The following is a 16,025-nucleotide window of genomic DNA, read 5'->3' as shown; positions in this document are numbered from 1 at the left end:
TTTTATTTAAAACAACAGATGTTACTTTAATAAATTTTAATTTAGTAGATCACTCCAAAACAATCTGGCAGAAACTCATGTAGTATATTAGAAACAACTGCCCTCAAATGACCAATAATTCTGACAGAGAATATATAAAAAAACCTCCTCAAGCTATTCAGGATTAAAACTGGTTTAGTAATCAATTTTTCATTGCAAAATTTAAAAACAACTCATAATCTTTTTTCAAATTTTAGGAAAGTTTGTGATTTTAATGATATAATTACACCATTGTGTGATTAAGCACTTACAGTAACCCTTATCATAAAAGGTTGCATCTATCAGGATAACTAATAATACAGTTTCAAGATTACTAATAGCCACTGGAACCAGTGGCTAATATATCTGGCCAGAGGCCTCAGACTGTTTGTAGGATACAGACTTAAACTGGAACAGATATCAATATCAGAATTTATTCAAGGAAGAAAAATGTTTTGATAAACAAAACTACTTACAAATTCCATGAAACAGCAGTGAATACAAAAAAATCACATGCATATCTTCTGAAAATTTACTAGTGAACCTACTTTTAATTTAGTTTACGTCTAAAATTACCTAATATAATTCTTAATATTATTTTGCCTTTTAAAGTTACCAAGAGCCAACCCTGATTATCTTGACTGAGATCATGTAAAGAAAACATTTATTTTTGTATTAAATTAAAAAACTGACTTGCTTCTAAATAAAAATTGCTGAAAAAAATAACTATAATATTTAACATTACACATAGAAGAAAGATGTATATTTTGTTTACTCAAGCATGGAGATAGATGATTTAACTTCACTATTAATGAAACACAAATTTTCTTGAGGAAATCCCACAAATCCACTTAACCTACATCCATATTTTTAATAAAGATGGTCTAAGAAAGTTTGAATAGATTTTAAATTAAACCTTCAGAAATAAAATATGTATGATGGACAGTCTTAAGTGTAATACACATGTTTCATATTTTCAGTAACATTACAATGAAATTATACTCACCACATAATTCACACATTGAAACTTGTTTTTCTAACAGACACACAAAAAATTTGTTTATTTAATGGAATAGAAGATAACTTTCAATAAACTAGAACTTGAAAAAATCAAGTATTCTAAGGACCGAGAAATGGTTAAATAAATATTAAATCTAAATATTAAATAAACCTAATCCTTTTACAGATTTCTTTCTATGCCCTTTTATGTTGTTATATAATCTAAATAATTTTACTTACTGGCATATGTGGATATGGATTGTAAGGCTGTGGAGATAGAAACATAGCAGCAGGATTTGCACCACATGGGTACATTATAGCAGGTCCATAGGACTGTGGATTGCTCTGGGGGCCAAATCCACTCCCTAGAAAAGATAAAAAGAGTTAAAACAGATTTTTAAAATTATACAATATCACAAATATAAAAAAATTATCTGCTACAAATTACAATTAATTCACTAGGGGAGGTGGGACTTCTGCCTGCATATAACACGGCCAACATTTGGTTTCATGAGTATAAAATATTTTTTTATAACATATTATTTTTTTAATGAAAATACAAACTTTCTGTATCTGGAGGTAATGCATGTTGTAGGGGGTATGTAATGATATGTACAACTATCATGTTAGATGTCCTTACTGAAAGAATTTCATTGTTTACTTAACATCCATAAAATCAAAGAAATCGATAAATACAAGGTGTTTTTTTTTAATAAAGCCGTCTCATGATAATGAAATTTTTCTTCTTTTTTTAATAGCAGGGTTTCCACACACTACCGTACAGCCTGTTGTCTTTAGCAAAATCTGTAAAATATATCACTGTATAGGAAGAAATCACATACAGAACAGTCTAAAGTTGTTGCTTTGAAGAATATTATACTTTTCTAGAGTTTAATATTCATTTACAATTACTCAAACATAATTTCTTCTATACATATTTGCATGCATGTATGAATAAATTGCATTTGCATTTTTCAGCTACCATCTACTGAAAAAAGGGGATTACACTCAACTATACTGCTTTAAATATTATTTAATTATAGATGTTTGTTACTAAAAAAAAAAAAAACAACAAGATTTCTGATGTAGGAGACTTTCAAGACTTTCAAATCATCTAAAATACTCTCCATGCATGCAACTCCCTTCAATTTTTGAAATTTAACGAATAAACATCCTAAATGAACAAACACATCATAGCCAAATAAATTATTTAACTAAATCTGTTATTAAAAAGGGTTTTTCTTATCACTTAAAAATGGCTACTATCTATATAACACAAATCCTTTTCATTTTTTTTACGAGGGGGAAAAATCACATTAATTTAATAAAAAAACCATTTTTGAAATGAATTAAAAAAACAACTAATGTTGAAACATTAAATCAGTTATACATTTATTTTTACAAGAAATCTTTTTACTTTCCTGGCATCACAGTTCTACAGCTATGCTGAAATCTTTTTACTTTCCTGGCATCACAGTTCTACAGCTATGCTGAAAGAAGAAAATATGACAAACTGTCAAAAATTGGAGTTTGGGTTTTTTTTGCATTTCTTGATGTTTCATGACTCAGGGACTAAAAACATTACATCACAGGGGGTGATGTAATGTTCACATGTATGTGTGTTTGAAGCTTAGTAACGTTTGACAGGATAAACCAATTTTGATGAAATTTAGCACAGACTTGTGTATATGGGGTAGTTTGGGTTCTCAAAATTTTACAAACACACTTTATATTCAGATCAGTACATGGTACATGCTTATCTTTCAATCTTAAAAAAGAATCTTGTCCCCAAATTCTCACCTTCCCCAAAAATTGAAAAAGCTATCTTTTTATTTATTGAATATTTTTAACGACTTCTGTTATGTCTTTCTAAGCATAGTAGTAGTGCAAGTGGAAAAAAAAGAAAAATACTTTGGGGACAATAACAGGGAACCAATGAAAATATAATTTTTCAAATTTTTAAAACTTTTAATAAACAATTTCATCATAAAAAAAATCTTAGGTAACTTTTTATTATTTGTACATCTTTCAGTGGAATTTTTAAAAATTTCTTCTACTCAACATTTCTATGTTTAGTGGAAGTAGTAAATGTAATTCTTGAAAGATATAAACAATTATTAAAAAAAATTTTAATTAACTGTTTCAAAACTGATGATTTATTCAAAATAAGATAATATTTATACAAATTACATGAAAGTTTATGATTTCTGTAACACTTCTGAAAGTAACATGTGCTGAATTAGCAGGTTTTATAATAATTTTTTTCTTGTATCATTATTTTTCCACTGTATAAGAATACGTAACTAATACCAGTAAAGTATAACAACTTTGATATCAGCTATTTTATTAATTACAAAAACTAACCTTGAAACACTGCAGGTAAATCAGGAGTTGGAACAGCAGCAGCTCCTTGATTGGGTGTCTGAGGAAAGTATGCCATACCATTATGGAAAGTATATGGCATTCCGTTATGGTAGTATAAGCTAGGTGTAGCTGGTGGAGGAGATGTAGCACTTTCAAAAACTCTACTGAAAGGCTGTAACAAAAATGTTTTTATAGTAATAATCAATTTACAATACACACTTTGAAAAATACGATAATATCTTGCCACAACAGTCATTAAAAGTAATTTAGCTGTTACATAATGGTGCATGAACAATAATAATCATAAGGGTAGAGTAATTTTTATTACACAAATGTTATGTAACTAAATTTTATTAATTTTTAATGTACATCTGAAAAAATTCTTCCATTCAAAATAAATTTTAATTTTATTAGAACATTATAAAACAATGGTTTATTTGAGTTATTCATCTCAACCACACACACTAATCCAGTAACACTGGTCAATATGATTTTTCTCATGAGTACATATAGATGTACTTAATGCAGTTTTTTTATCCTTAACATATTCAAATATGTTTCGGAATTTCTCCATCACTCACAGTTTTTTTGTTATTTTAATTTTTTTTAATATTTTAAAACGTTTTTTTCATCCTCCTATTGTCAAGTAAAAGCTCCTAGAACATTGTAAATATGAAGGAATCAAATTCTTCTGTTGTGCAGGTTCAGATGTGTATAGGCATGTACAAATGTGATTTAGTGTAGCACAAATTTATCAGAACGATGTCAGTTGTGAGATAGTAGTGAACCAGTAAACACCTACCTCATTGTGGGTGCTTGTGTGTCTGAATTATTGTATATTATATATTTATAACTTATTTCTTTTAATTAGTCGTTAGTTACAAAATGCCTAGAGTTTGCTTAAATCATCCTAACAATTTTTGTTATGTATGTGGTGAGGTGAAACCTTACTCCATTAGTAAAAAAGTGTTATGAACTTTATTTTGGGTGTAAAGTCGGAGACCAAACAAGGGCTTGGGCCCCACATATCTGTTGTTTATCGTGTCCTAAGCACTGAATGGAAAAATGGCACATGGCACATGCCATCACTATGATTTGGAGGGAATCCAAAGATTACTCTTCTGACATTTCTGCTAATTAACATAAAAGGGATTATGTCAATATCAAAACATAGTGATGTACCCTAACTTGTAATCTGCAATGAGACCAGTTCTACATTGCGAAGAATTGCCCATACCAAAACCTCCACTAGAACATGTGACATTAGCTGAAGAGAGCGCAGAGCCTGATCAAAGTAAGATAGAAAAAAAACAGTTTCTGGTGATACAACTTTTGAACAAAGTAGTTCATCTGAGCCTCATTTACTGACTCAAGAGAATCTTAACGATTTCATACAAGATTTAAAGTTACCCAAAAAATAGTCTAAAATTCCTTTCCAGTTAAAAGGATGACATGTCCTTCAAAAGAATTCAAAGATATGTACTTATCTTAATCGTCATTCTGAATTTATAAACTATTTTTCTGAAGAAAATGGCTTAGTGTTTTGTAATGACATTTCTTCTCTTACGGAGACACTTAGTAGTGAACATAATCCAACAGAATGGCGCTTGTTCATTGATTCCTCTAAAGTTAGTTTAAAAGCTGTGCTTCTGCATAATGGCAATAAATTCCCATCAGTACCTGTGGCTCACTCTGCTTGTGTGAAAGAAATATATAAAAACTTTAAATTTATACTGGAAAAGCTTCAATATGTAGTGTATGAATGGAATATTTGTGGTGATTTGAAGGTAATTGCACTTATTCTTGGTCTGCACCTTGGTTTCACAAAGTACTGTTTTTTGTGTGAATGGTATAGTAGGGACAGAAAAAACCACTTCATCTAAAAAGAATGGCCTAAACATGAATCACTGATTCTTGAACAGAAAAATGTGAAACATGACCCATTTGTGTAATCCTAAACACGTGTACCTACCTCTGTTACATATCAAAGTAGGATTAATGTTTGAAATTATAAATGCCTGTCTCTCAGAAACCTTGCGCGATGGGGGAAATACTGATATATATATTTGAATTCAGGAGAAAAAATAGTATCAGAATCACACGTTTTTCTTCCTGAGACAAAAAAATTCTTTTTTGTTACCCAGTGTAATCAGACTGGATAAACTAAGGCTGTTTCACAATATTTTTTTCATCACTACTCAATAATGTTTTAAGTGAAATTTGGAAAAATAAAATATCATAGTTCTCAATAATTTGTAGCTTTTTCGCTCCCACCTTCCTGTAACTACTCTGCAGAGCATTGTGTTGGAAAGGGGAGAGTAACACTGTCAGGTGCCAGTATGCGAAGTGCCTGTGACTACACTCCGCCAGGACGACCCCACATGCTCAGGAGGTCCTCTACGCGCTCAGTCGTGAGCCTGTCCGGCCCAGCATCCTCCAGTGTCTTATTCCCTGACAGGACTCTTCAGAGGTGCATAACTTGTCTAATCCCTTCTTGACAAAGTTTTGTTCTGCCCACTATTCGCTGGCTCCCTTTAACATACCCTGCATATCCTCGGGATGGAACATGTATTCCAGGCCCAAGGCATCCAGCATCTCCCAAGGCTCACCTCCAAACTGTGGGCAGCAAAAATGGACGTGATATGGAGACAACTCCTTGTCACAATCAGAGCATAGATCAGTATAATATAGGCTAAACTTGTGAAGGTATGACATGTAACCTCCATGATCCAACAAGAACTGTGTTAAACTGTATCCCAGTGAGCCATGTGTTCTCCTGTACCAACTTCTACTCATCACCAAATCATCAACTTCGTCTTATTGGCAATGAGTCTAGCGGTCCTTTGACCCCTAGTCCCAGTGCACCTGCCAGACCTCAAGTAGCTCCTCTTCAATTTGTGATAACGTTTTTGCCGTGTGGCAAAGGTCGCTGTTCACAGAGCCTCCTCCTTCGCTGTGTGACTAGATCTTTTGGCATGAACCCCACCAACCACCTCCTTTGAGATGGTCTGGTACACTGCTATTGTTCTTAAGCAGCATTTTCTATATACCGCCTCTAGCTTCCCTTTATATTTTGTGTATTTTGTCACATTATCCCACAGCTCGGCCCCGTAAAGTATGGTAGAATATGTGACTCCAGCCAGTAACCTCTGCAATACTGAGTCAGTCCTGCAATGTTTGGTAGGAGGGCAGCAATTAATCTCATCCTCTCTGATTTGTTGGTGGTTTCTATGGCCTGAATGCCGAATTTCATTCTAGAATCAATCCATATTCCTATATGTTCTATTGCTGGCCTTGAATCATCCTTCTATTTTCCAGTGTTCGTTTCAGTTTCGGTTTCCTCCTTGCTCTAGAGATTGCAAACACGTCAGTCTTGCCTAGAGTGAGTGACAACCCTGCCCCATCAACCATGTATTTATTGCCATATATGCTTCACTTATTTTCTCAGTGGCGTCTTGCTGAATAGTAGCCTCTGCCACCAGGGTGAGGTTGTCCACATATTCTAGCATGGTCACTCCCTGCGGAGGGGAACCTGGAATACCCTATCATACATCAGGTTCCAAAGGGTCAGCCCAAGGACCGACTCCTGGGACACACTTCTGCCCAGGTTCCGTTCAACCAATCCTCCCTGCAACCTGCACTCGATCCTGCATGCCGCAAGGAAAGATCGGATGATGTGCCGTAAGTACGGGTTTACCCAGTGTCTAAATTATGGTGACGTGAGAAATGCAGTTTAATGCATTACAAACGTCTAGAGTAACACGAGCACAAATACTCCGCTGACTGCCCCTAATGATTCTTCCAGCCACCTTGAGCACAGCGGCCACGGCGTTGAGAGCAAAACTTCCCCTGCAAAAGCTGTACTGGCTCACACAGAGTCCATCTCCCCCTCCTCCAATGCCATGGATATTCTATGCTAGAGCATGCGCTCCAAATAATTTGTATTTTTTGTATTAAAAAAAAAAAATTAAATGGATGTATGAACTACAACACATTAAAAAATTAAAATGTTTGCAGTTGAAATAAAAAAATAAATGTGAAATTGATATTAACAAAAAGAGTCATCTCACACAGCATTTCAAGGAAATACCAAGCCATTTCCCTAAAGATGAGATTAAAACAAATAAGTTGATTTTAAAAAAAAGATAATTCCAATACCTTAACACATGAGATTAACAAATTTTACGATAAAAAAAGAATGTTTTGTACAACAGTACAAAAATATGTTTCATAACAGCACAAATTTAAAAATATTAGTTAAATAATTCATATTTTGCCTTTCATTTATATAAATATGAGCTATGACTCAGTGCACTGATGTGTTCAACACAAGGCAGTCTGGCCTGATTTAATATGAGGAACGATCAAATAAATAAGGAACATTGTCAAGATCATAATTACAGATAACAGCAGTTAAGACACTTGGACAAAAATTATAATTTAATAAAGGAAAATATTAGTATAAGGAACAACTTTTGTTTTAGAAGATCGTAAACAACAGGAAGACTATTTTTTTTTCAGGGCAAAAAATGCTTCTGCATTATCATTGCCGAGATATGATATATTTATTGTAATAAACTAAGATACATCACTTCATATCTCAATTAGAATAGTAAAATTACCATCTACTTTACAACAGTTGGCATGAATAGGTGAAACAAACTACAGTAAATCAAATACTTGAATAGAGACAGACGGTTTTAAGAAACTGTAAAATATAAGATAACGTTTCATTATTACCTTCAATAGTTCGCATGTTGGTGGCTAAGGTTAAACTTGCAACGCAATGGCGCATAACAGATACAATCCACAAGCATGTGGTGTATGTGGTGGAAGCACTGTTTGCGTCAACAGATTATCTATGAGTAAACCTAGTATGTCCTATTCACAAAAGGCAGATAACAACACCCTCTTGAATGTTATTTCTGCATGAGGAGCTCCACAGTGAGACAGTGTTCTTGATTGGATGGCGTTCACTGTTAATATTAATAACATCCCACTTACTTTGCCACCCATCATGCACCACCCTCTTTAGAAAACAGACAAGATCGTTCGAAGCAACATGATTGGTGAAAGGCGGCTGGAAACAAGTCTCCTTTGCCACACAATCTGTGTGTTTATGGCCTCAATATGGTTGAGGATCCAGCAGAAACTAACTGTTGTATTTCGGTGATTCATTTGTGAAATAACACAATGAATCTCACAGACTTTCTGTGAGAGGCACAGGGTGTCTGAAGTACATGTCATTAATGACCTGTAAGGCACTCATGGGCTGCGAGCCAACAAGAAGTCAAAATCTTGGGGTGATTATATGTAAGGCCTTATTAATGGTATACAGTTCTGCAATGAAAATACTGGTGATTCTGGGAAGGCCAAACATGTATGTTCTGATGCCAACCACAACCAACAGAATTAATGTTTCTAGAACTGTCCATATAAACAGTAACATCAGGATTCATTTTATTTATAATATGAAATTTGTTTTCTAATACAACCAGATTAGTGTTCTTTTATTATTTTATACTGACAAAGATCAAAGCAGTAATTAATAAAAAAAAAAGGCCGCCAAGGGGGCGTAAAAACATGGAGAAACAATAAGTACTGGAGGTAATTGTATATTTAGAACTGAAAAAAGATGCTGAGCTCTGATACCTAGTGGAGCAGATCTCAGCTGTTCTTGGTATCGATTAACCTTCTGGTTTGAGAATACTGGATCAAAGGTTGGATGAGTTGGTTGCACTTTAATCTGAGCTACATAGAAGCATATAATCTGCTTCCGCATATTCCAAAGAGATGGCTCATCACTGTTCACCAGCAGACTTACCATGGGGCTTGAGAGAAGTGCACCTGTGGCAAGACTGATGAATGAATAGATGGACTGTAACAAGCACCCTGACTGGTGATTCGTGCTGATGGATAAGCTATGCAGTCATAATCAAAGTGGGAATGGACCAGAGCTTTGTAAAAGCGCAACATATATATATACGATCGGCTCCCCTACAGTATTAGATAAAACTCTCAGCATATCAACATTTTACCTTCAGCTCCTTCAAATGTGTTCTCATTAGTCATCAGTCTAATTACATTCCTAAAATTCTAACCTGTGTGGATATCTCAAGTGGTTCACCATGCAAATACAATTGAGGGTCAACATGTTCCCTCAACCAGGTAAAGCAAATACAATGTTTTTTTTTTCAGGGAAAACATGAATCCATTAGATTTACACCACATTCTAAGCAAGTTATTGTGTTTTGAAGCAGCCTCTTACATATAGCTAACGTTCTACATGTTACGTAAATAGAAAAATCATGTACAAATAAAAAATACAACTAGTTTTCGTACACAGTTTGTTATATTATCTATAGTTACTACATACTATTATAGCATGCACACTGAAAAATAAGGCTACTGTTATAACAGTAAATGAGCATCAATATTTAATTTAAGTAACTCATAAAGCACACAAAATGAACTCTTCAAAACCAATAAAAAAAAATTAAAATAGGTGTGAACAATCCATCACTCCTAATGACATACACAATGAAACAGAATGTAACCAACTGCCATGTAGCAGTTTAGAGGCATATTGAAGTAAAATCAAAAGTTTAAAGATTCAAACCATATAATTCTTACATTTTTCTTTGACATACATATATACTATACATTTATAAAGCTAATGTGAACCTGATGCTCAAAAAATCTAATTGAAATTTACAGATATTTAACCCAATTTAATAAGTACAAATAAATCAATTTGTACAGTAAGTAAAGGTTACTATTTATGTATTAAGTAGTTAAATTCAGAACAGAATATAAATCTCACTACGTTATCTGTCATTTACAGGGAAGATAATAAAAGCTTTAAAAAATCAATGTTGTGTACTAGTCATCAAAATGTTGATAAATAAATTGTTTTACAGTTTAAAAAATCAGGGTATGTATAATACATAAATAAATCTTATAATGTTCTATTTTATTAAAAAAGTAAATAAATAACTTCCTCACAGTAGGAAAATAAGCCCAATTAATGCTCAGTCATTATCCGAGCCAGTCTCAGGGTGATCACCCTAAAATAATCCCACTCCCAATCTAACCGAAGCATGAACTAAGTTAAATGTATTTAACGGATACAATCAGTTATGTTACTCGATTGTGATAAAACGTAAAAGGAGTTTGTATCTGACAATCTGCTGGGAAGTGGAGGAAACTCAAAGTTTAACTCAAATAGAGGAAAAATTGAGAAGTCTTCAAAGACAGTTTAAGCAGCAATGTTTCTACACGAAGGGTAGTTTGATTCTAATGTTCCCATGTAAAACTGATGTCCGAGATTGAATTATTTCTCATTTGAAATTTAAATTGAAGATAAGCGTGGTATATTTATTAATATGTAATGTAAAATGGAGAATAGTATTAAACATGTCGTTAATTATATGTAAGAGATGAGAATGAAAGAAGTGTATAAGACTTTCTGGAAGTGTAGGCATCTAAAAGAAATGTAAGCATAAACATACTTTTCTGTGTTACAGAAGTGATCAAGGCTGTGTTTGACAGTGAAGTAAATACAGATAAAAATATTTAAAAAAAAACAAAACACAAGAACAGAGAAATTACAACAACATGTTTGAGAACCGAATTACTGTATTTGCCAGAAGCAGATACCAACAGTAATTAACATAATTACAGCAAAAGCTGTAATTTTAGGGTTAATAATATACCCAGATTTTCACAAAAGCAAGATAACAAATGATTACTTTAATATTGAAAAATTATAATAGCAAATAAACTAACTCAGATTAAAATTCACCCTTGAATAACTAATATTACAATTCTTATCCATTTTTAAGCAATATTATTTGTTGTGATTATGTGTAAACTCACTTGTTTCTATTTAATTACCTGTTTCTTAACTGCTGGTGCTATGTTCAATCTTCTTTCTCGCAGCACTATATTATCAGCCTGAAATAAAAAAAAAGGCTTGAAATATTTGCATTAACTATAAACAAGAGCTTTTCTCTAAATTGGTTAAGCTTTTTTCAATTTTTTAGTACTATGTAATAATTTATTTCATCACATAAATACAAACTGCAATTTACAGCAATAGTTACTCAAATGTAAGTAAAATAAAATTCATTTATTGTGATTGTAGTGGGTGTGCAATTAGATGGAAAATTACTGAATAGAATAATCGTTCAGATCTCTCCAACATTTTTTTTCAAAAGTACACTTAAAACCTAAATTAGATTAAAGTTATTATACTGTGAACCTATTTACATTATAAAAATCATAATTCAAAAATCGTTACAATAAAAAAAAAATTCTGTTTACTTTAATGAATGACATTAACAAAAAGTAAATGTATAAATAATTTAGAAATATGATATCCAAATAAATTCTGTAAAAAATAAAATTGTCAAAGAACTTTTTTCTAAATATTCAACCATTTAAACAGTAAAATAAATTATGTGTTTTACTTAAACTACTTGGCTGTCAAATTACATTTAATTTTGAGATGTTATATTACCATGATTTAGCAAACATTTATTTAAAGTTATTTTTATAATTTGATTTATAACTTTTATTTCAATATTTAAAAAAATGAACACACTCAGAATAGTATTATAGGGGAAAATTTTTATTATCTTTCAATACTGCATTAAAAAAGAAGCATTTTCATAGGTAATGGGAAAGCCATGCTTTCAATTTTAGGTTAGTAGTTTTTCACAAGCTATACAACTTTGCTCTCAACCTGTCAACTGTACATTTTTTTGCATCGTATTATATATATAATTTTACGTAGATTTCATAAGAAAGCTACCTATTGTAATGAATACCATGATTCAACTTCCTGAAAATTTTCGACATATCTTCGCATTTCACATCTCCAGACCCCAAAACCAGAGTCAATTCAAAGTTTACATATATATATTTCTCCTTCTTGTGGACACGATAACTGCTGTAATTTTGCGCCAATCATTTTCAATTTGATATATAAATTATAACGCGACCCAAAATCTTGTAGAGTTCGTTAATGGGAAAAATCGGACTATAACTTTCTGATTAAGTTACTATTCTTTGTATAGGGCCTAAAACTTACGTAAAGTTTCTTGATATTACCAACCATACTGGAGCTGGAAAAAATGGAGATTCAAAGACAAAAAAAATCATCATCTTCCTTAATGGGCACAGTATTGATCAGTTTAAAGTGGCTGGCCATTAATCCTCTAAACATTACCTAAATCTTTTGTCTGAAACAATTTTTGATATGATCAACCCTTACGGCAAGGGAAACCAAAAATCTGTTGGAATTGTAAGAAGGGGCTTGTTGTATGCTAAACATGTGAAACTTTTTTTCACATGCAACCAGTGTCATAGTGAGTATGTTTGAAGTTTTTCTTAACTTTTAAATAGAAAATCTTTTTTATCTCTTACCTCCGCCTTCCAGCGGGCTGAAAGGGATTTTTTTCAATACTCTAAAATATTGATATACTAAAATTCTAACAAATTTCCAATATTTTAGTGGGCAATTATTTTTACAATAAATCAAATTACTTATTGCTTTTTCCTTGTCTTTCCAGGATAACATTTTCCCCTTGATTTATGATTTTTTGCACAATTGTTTAAATCATATAATGATGAAATATATACATATATCAATTCCTATCAGTCATGAAATATTTACTAAAATTGTGTTAAAAATATAGTAGACTGTAATTAATAAACATGTAAAAAAAAAAATTGCAGCTATTAAGAACAAATTTACAAATGAAAAATTTCAATTTAATAAAAAAAAAGGGAACAATGTATGGGGCAGAAAATTAGATAGCTGAATAAGGGAAAAAAATGAAACAACTTATGGCAAGTCAAATAAAATGGACTATACGCTTGTGTGCATGCTATAAATAAATAAATAAATAAATAATCTAATTGGTTTAAAATTTATCTTTTAAGGTGGGATATTAAATTAACTATTAAAAACTGGTTATTTCTAATTTTCTTCACTATTAACAGCTTAAATGTTTCTGAGAAAATCAAATAATAATATTCAATTACATCATTTAGTAGTATCATTATTTTTAGAGGGAAAAAGAAAGATATACAAGATTTAATCAATTTTATAAATTAATTGAGTGATTTTAAGACTAAGTTATTTAACTTCATTTTTTTACTTTCTCATCTATAGCAGAAGAAGGGGAAATATTGTAATCTGTTCAATTTGGGCATAAGCGGTTTTTCAGGAGTTCTATGTATGTGTGTGTTTGGTGTCGCACTCTAAATCAGCTTATACCTCCAGAACTACTGGACTGATTTTGACCAAACTTTGTGAGATTCTTCTATATATATGGTTACTGATGCAATTAAATTTTCAACTTAAATGGTCAAGGTGGTGAAGCTGAAGGGGAAGGTCACCCTTACTACCTCAAGATTTTACCTAATTAAGGTCTTATTTTTCTTAGTCATATTTGCTAACCATTTTTTTGTTGTCTTCAATCATTTGACTGGTTTAATGCAGCTCTCCAAGATTCCCTATCTAGTGCTAGTCGTTTCATTCAGTATTCCCCCTATATTCTACATCTCTAAACATTTATTTTACATACTCCAAACGTTGTCTGCCAGCACAATTTTTTCCTTCTACCTATCCGTCCAATATTAAAGCGACTATTCCAGGATGCCTTAATATGTCGACTATAAGTCTGTCTCTTCTTTTAACTATATTTTTCCAAATGCTTCTTTCTTCATCTATTTGCTGCAACACCTCTTTATTTGTCACTTTATCCACCGATCTGATTTTTAACATTCTCATATAGCACCACATTTCAAAAGCTTCTAATCTTTTCTTTTCAGGTACTCCGATAGATCAAGTTTCACTTCCATATAAAGCTACGCTCCAAACAAATACTTTCAAAAATCTTTTCCTGATGTTTAAATTAATTTTTGATGTTAAATTATATTTATGACAGAAGGCTCGTTTTACCTGTGCTATTTGGCATTTTATATCACTCCAGCTTCGTCCATCTTTAGTAATTCTGCTTCCCAAATAACAAATTTCTTCCACCTCCATTTTTTTCTTCCTATTTTTACATTCAGTGGTCCATTTTCGTTATTTCTACAACATTTCATTACTTTAGTTTTGTTCTTGTTTTTTTTCATAAGGTAGATCTTGCGTAAGACTTCATCCATGCCGTTCATTGTTCCTTCTAAATCCTTTTTACTCTCAGCTAGAATTACTATATCATCAGAAAACCGTAGCATCTTTATCTTTTCAACTTGTACTGTTACTCCGGATCTTAATTGTTCAACAGCATTAACTGCTAGTTCTACGTAAAGATTAACGGGAATAGGGAACATCTTTGTCGGACTCTCTTTATTATTACGGCTTCTTTCTTATGTTCTTCAATTATTGCTGTTGCTGTTTGGTTCCTGTAAATGCTAGCAATTGTTCTTCTATCTCTGTATTTGAACCCTAATTTTTTGAATGCTTAACATTTTATTCCAGTCTACGTTATCGAATGCCTTTTCTAGGTCTATAAATGCCAAGTATGTTGGTTTGTTTTTCTTTAATCTTCCTTCTACTACTAATCTGAGTGCTAAAATTTATAATAATTTTCCATTTACCTTTGTCTATTTTACCAATGTTACTTCTTTTTCCACTTCTGAACACTTTTCTTTAATCCACTCTTCTTTCGCTAGTTTACACTTCCTGTTTATAATATTCCGTAATTGTCGATAGTTCCTTTTACTTCCTTCATCACTAACATTCTTATATTTTCTACGTTCATCAATCAGCTGTAATATATCATCTGAAATCCAAGGTTTTCTACCAGTTCTCTTTGTTCTGCCTAAGTTCTAGTCTGCTGATTTAAAAATTTCCTTTTTAACATTCTCCCATTCTTCTTCTATATTTTCTACCTTATCTTTTTTACTCAGACTTCTTGCACTGTCCTCCAAAAATCTTCTTTACCCCCTTTTCCTCAAGCTTCCCTAAATTCCACAGATTCCTCTGACACTTTTTATTCAGGTTTTTAAACTCCAATCTATATTTCATTATCACCAAATTATGGTCGCTATCAATGTCTGCTCCGAGGTAAGTTTTGCAGTTGATAAGTTGATTTCTAAATCTTTGCTTAACTATATTATAATCTATCTGATACCTTGCAGTATCACCTGGCTTTTTCTTCTATTATGATTTTTAAACTGGGTGTTGGCAATTACTACATTATACTTCATGCAAAACTCTGTAAGTCAGTCCCCTCTTTCATTCCTTTTGCCCAGCCCGTATTCACCCACTATATTTCCTTCCTTGCCTTTTTCAATGCTTGCATTCCAATCTCCAACTATTATTAAATTTTCATCCCTTTTTATGTGTTTAACTGCTTAGTCGATTTCTTTGTATACACACTCTACCTCATCATTATCATGGATGCTTGTAGGCATATAGACGTTAACAATCATTGTCGGCTTAGGTTTCACATTCATCCTTATTATTGAATGATTCTATCATTATGCTTTTGAAATACTCTCCTCTCTTCCCTATCTTCTCGTTCATTACGAAACCTACTCCTGCCTGCCCATTAATTGAAGCTGAGTTAATTATTCTAAAATCACTTGACCAAGTCATTTTCCTCTTTCCACTGAACCTTGCTAAT

General features: G+C 32.3%; 1 protein-coding gene across 2 annotated transcripts in view; it reads right to left on the bottom strand.

Moving 5' to 3' along the window:
- Positions 1 to 16,025, bottom strand: part of LOC142318705 (uncharacterized) — a 111,614-nt gene that overhangs the window by 60,829 nt on the left and 34,760 nt on the right. For both annotated transcript variants that reach the window (XM_075355129.1, XM_075355130.1), the window contains 3 exons: positions 11,278 to 11,337; positions 3,382 to 3,553; positions 1,258 to 1,382 (listed from right to left, as the gene is read on the bottom strand). In XM_075355129.1, coding sequence (XP_075211244.1) covers positions 1,258 to 1,382; positions 3,382 to 3,553; positions 11,278 to 11,337 — 357 coding nt within the window. The remainder of the gene's footprint in view (positions 1 to 1,257; positions 1,383 to 3,381; positions 3,554 to 11,277; positions 11,338 to 16,025) is intronic.

Source organism: Lycorma delicatula, chromosome 1, assembly GCF_047948215.1.
Source record: "Lycorma delicatula isolate Av1 chromosome 1, ASM4794821v1, whole genome shotgun sequence".
Lineage (NCBI taxonomy): Eukaryota > Metazoa > Arthropoda > Insecta > Hemiptera > Fulgoridae > Lycorma > Lycorma delicatula.
This window is presented reverse-complemented; position numbering and strand designations above follow the sequence as displayed.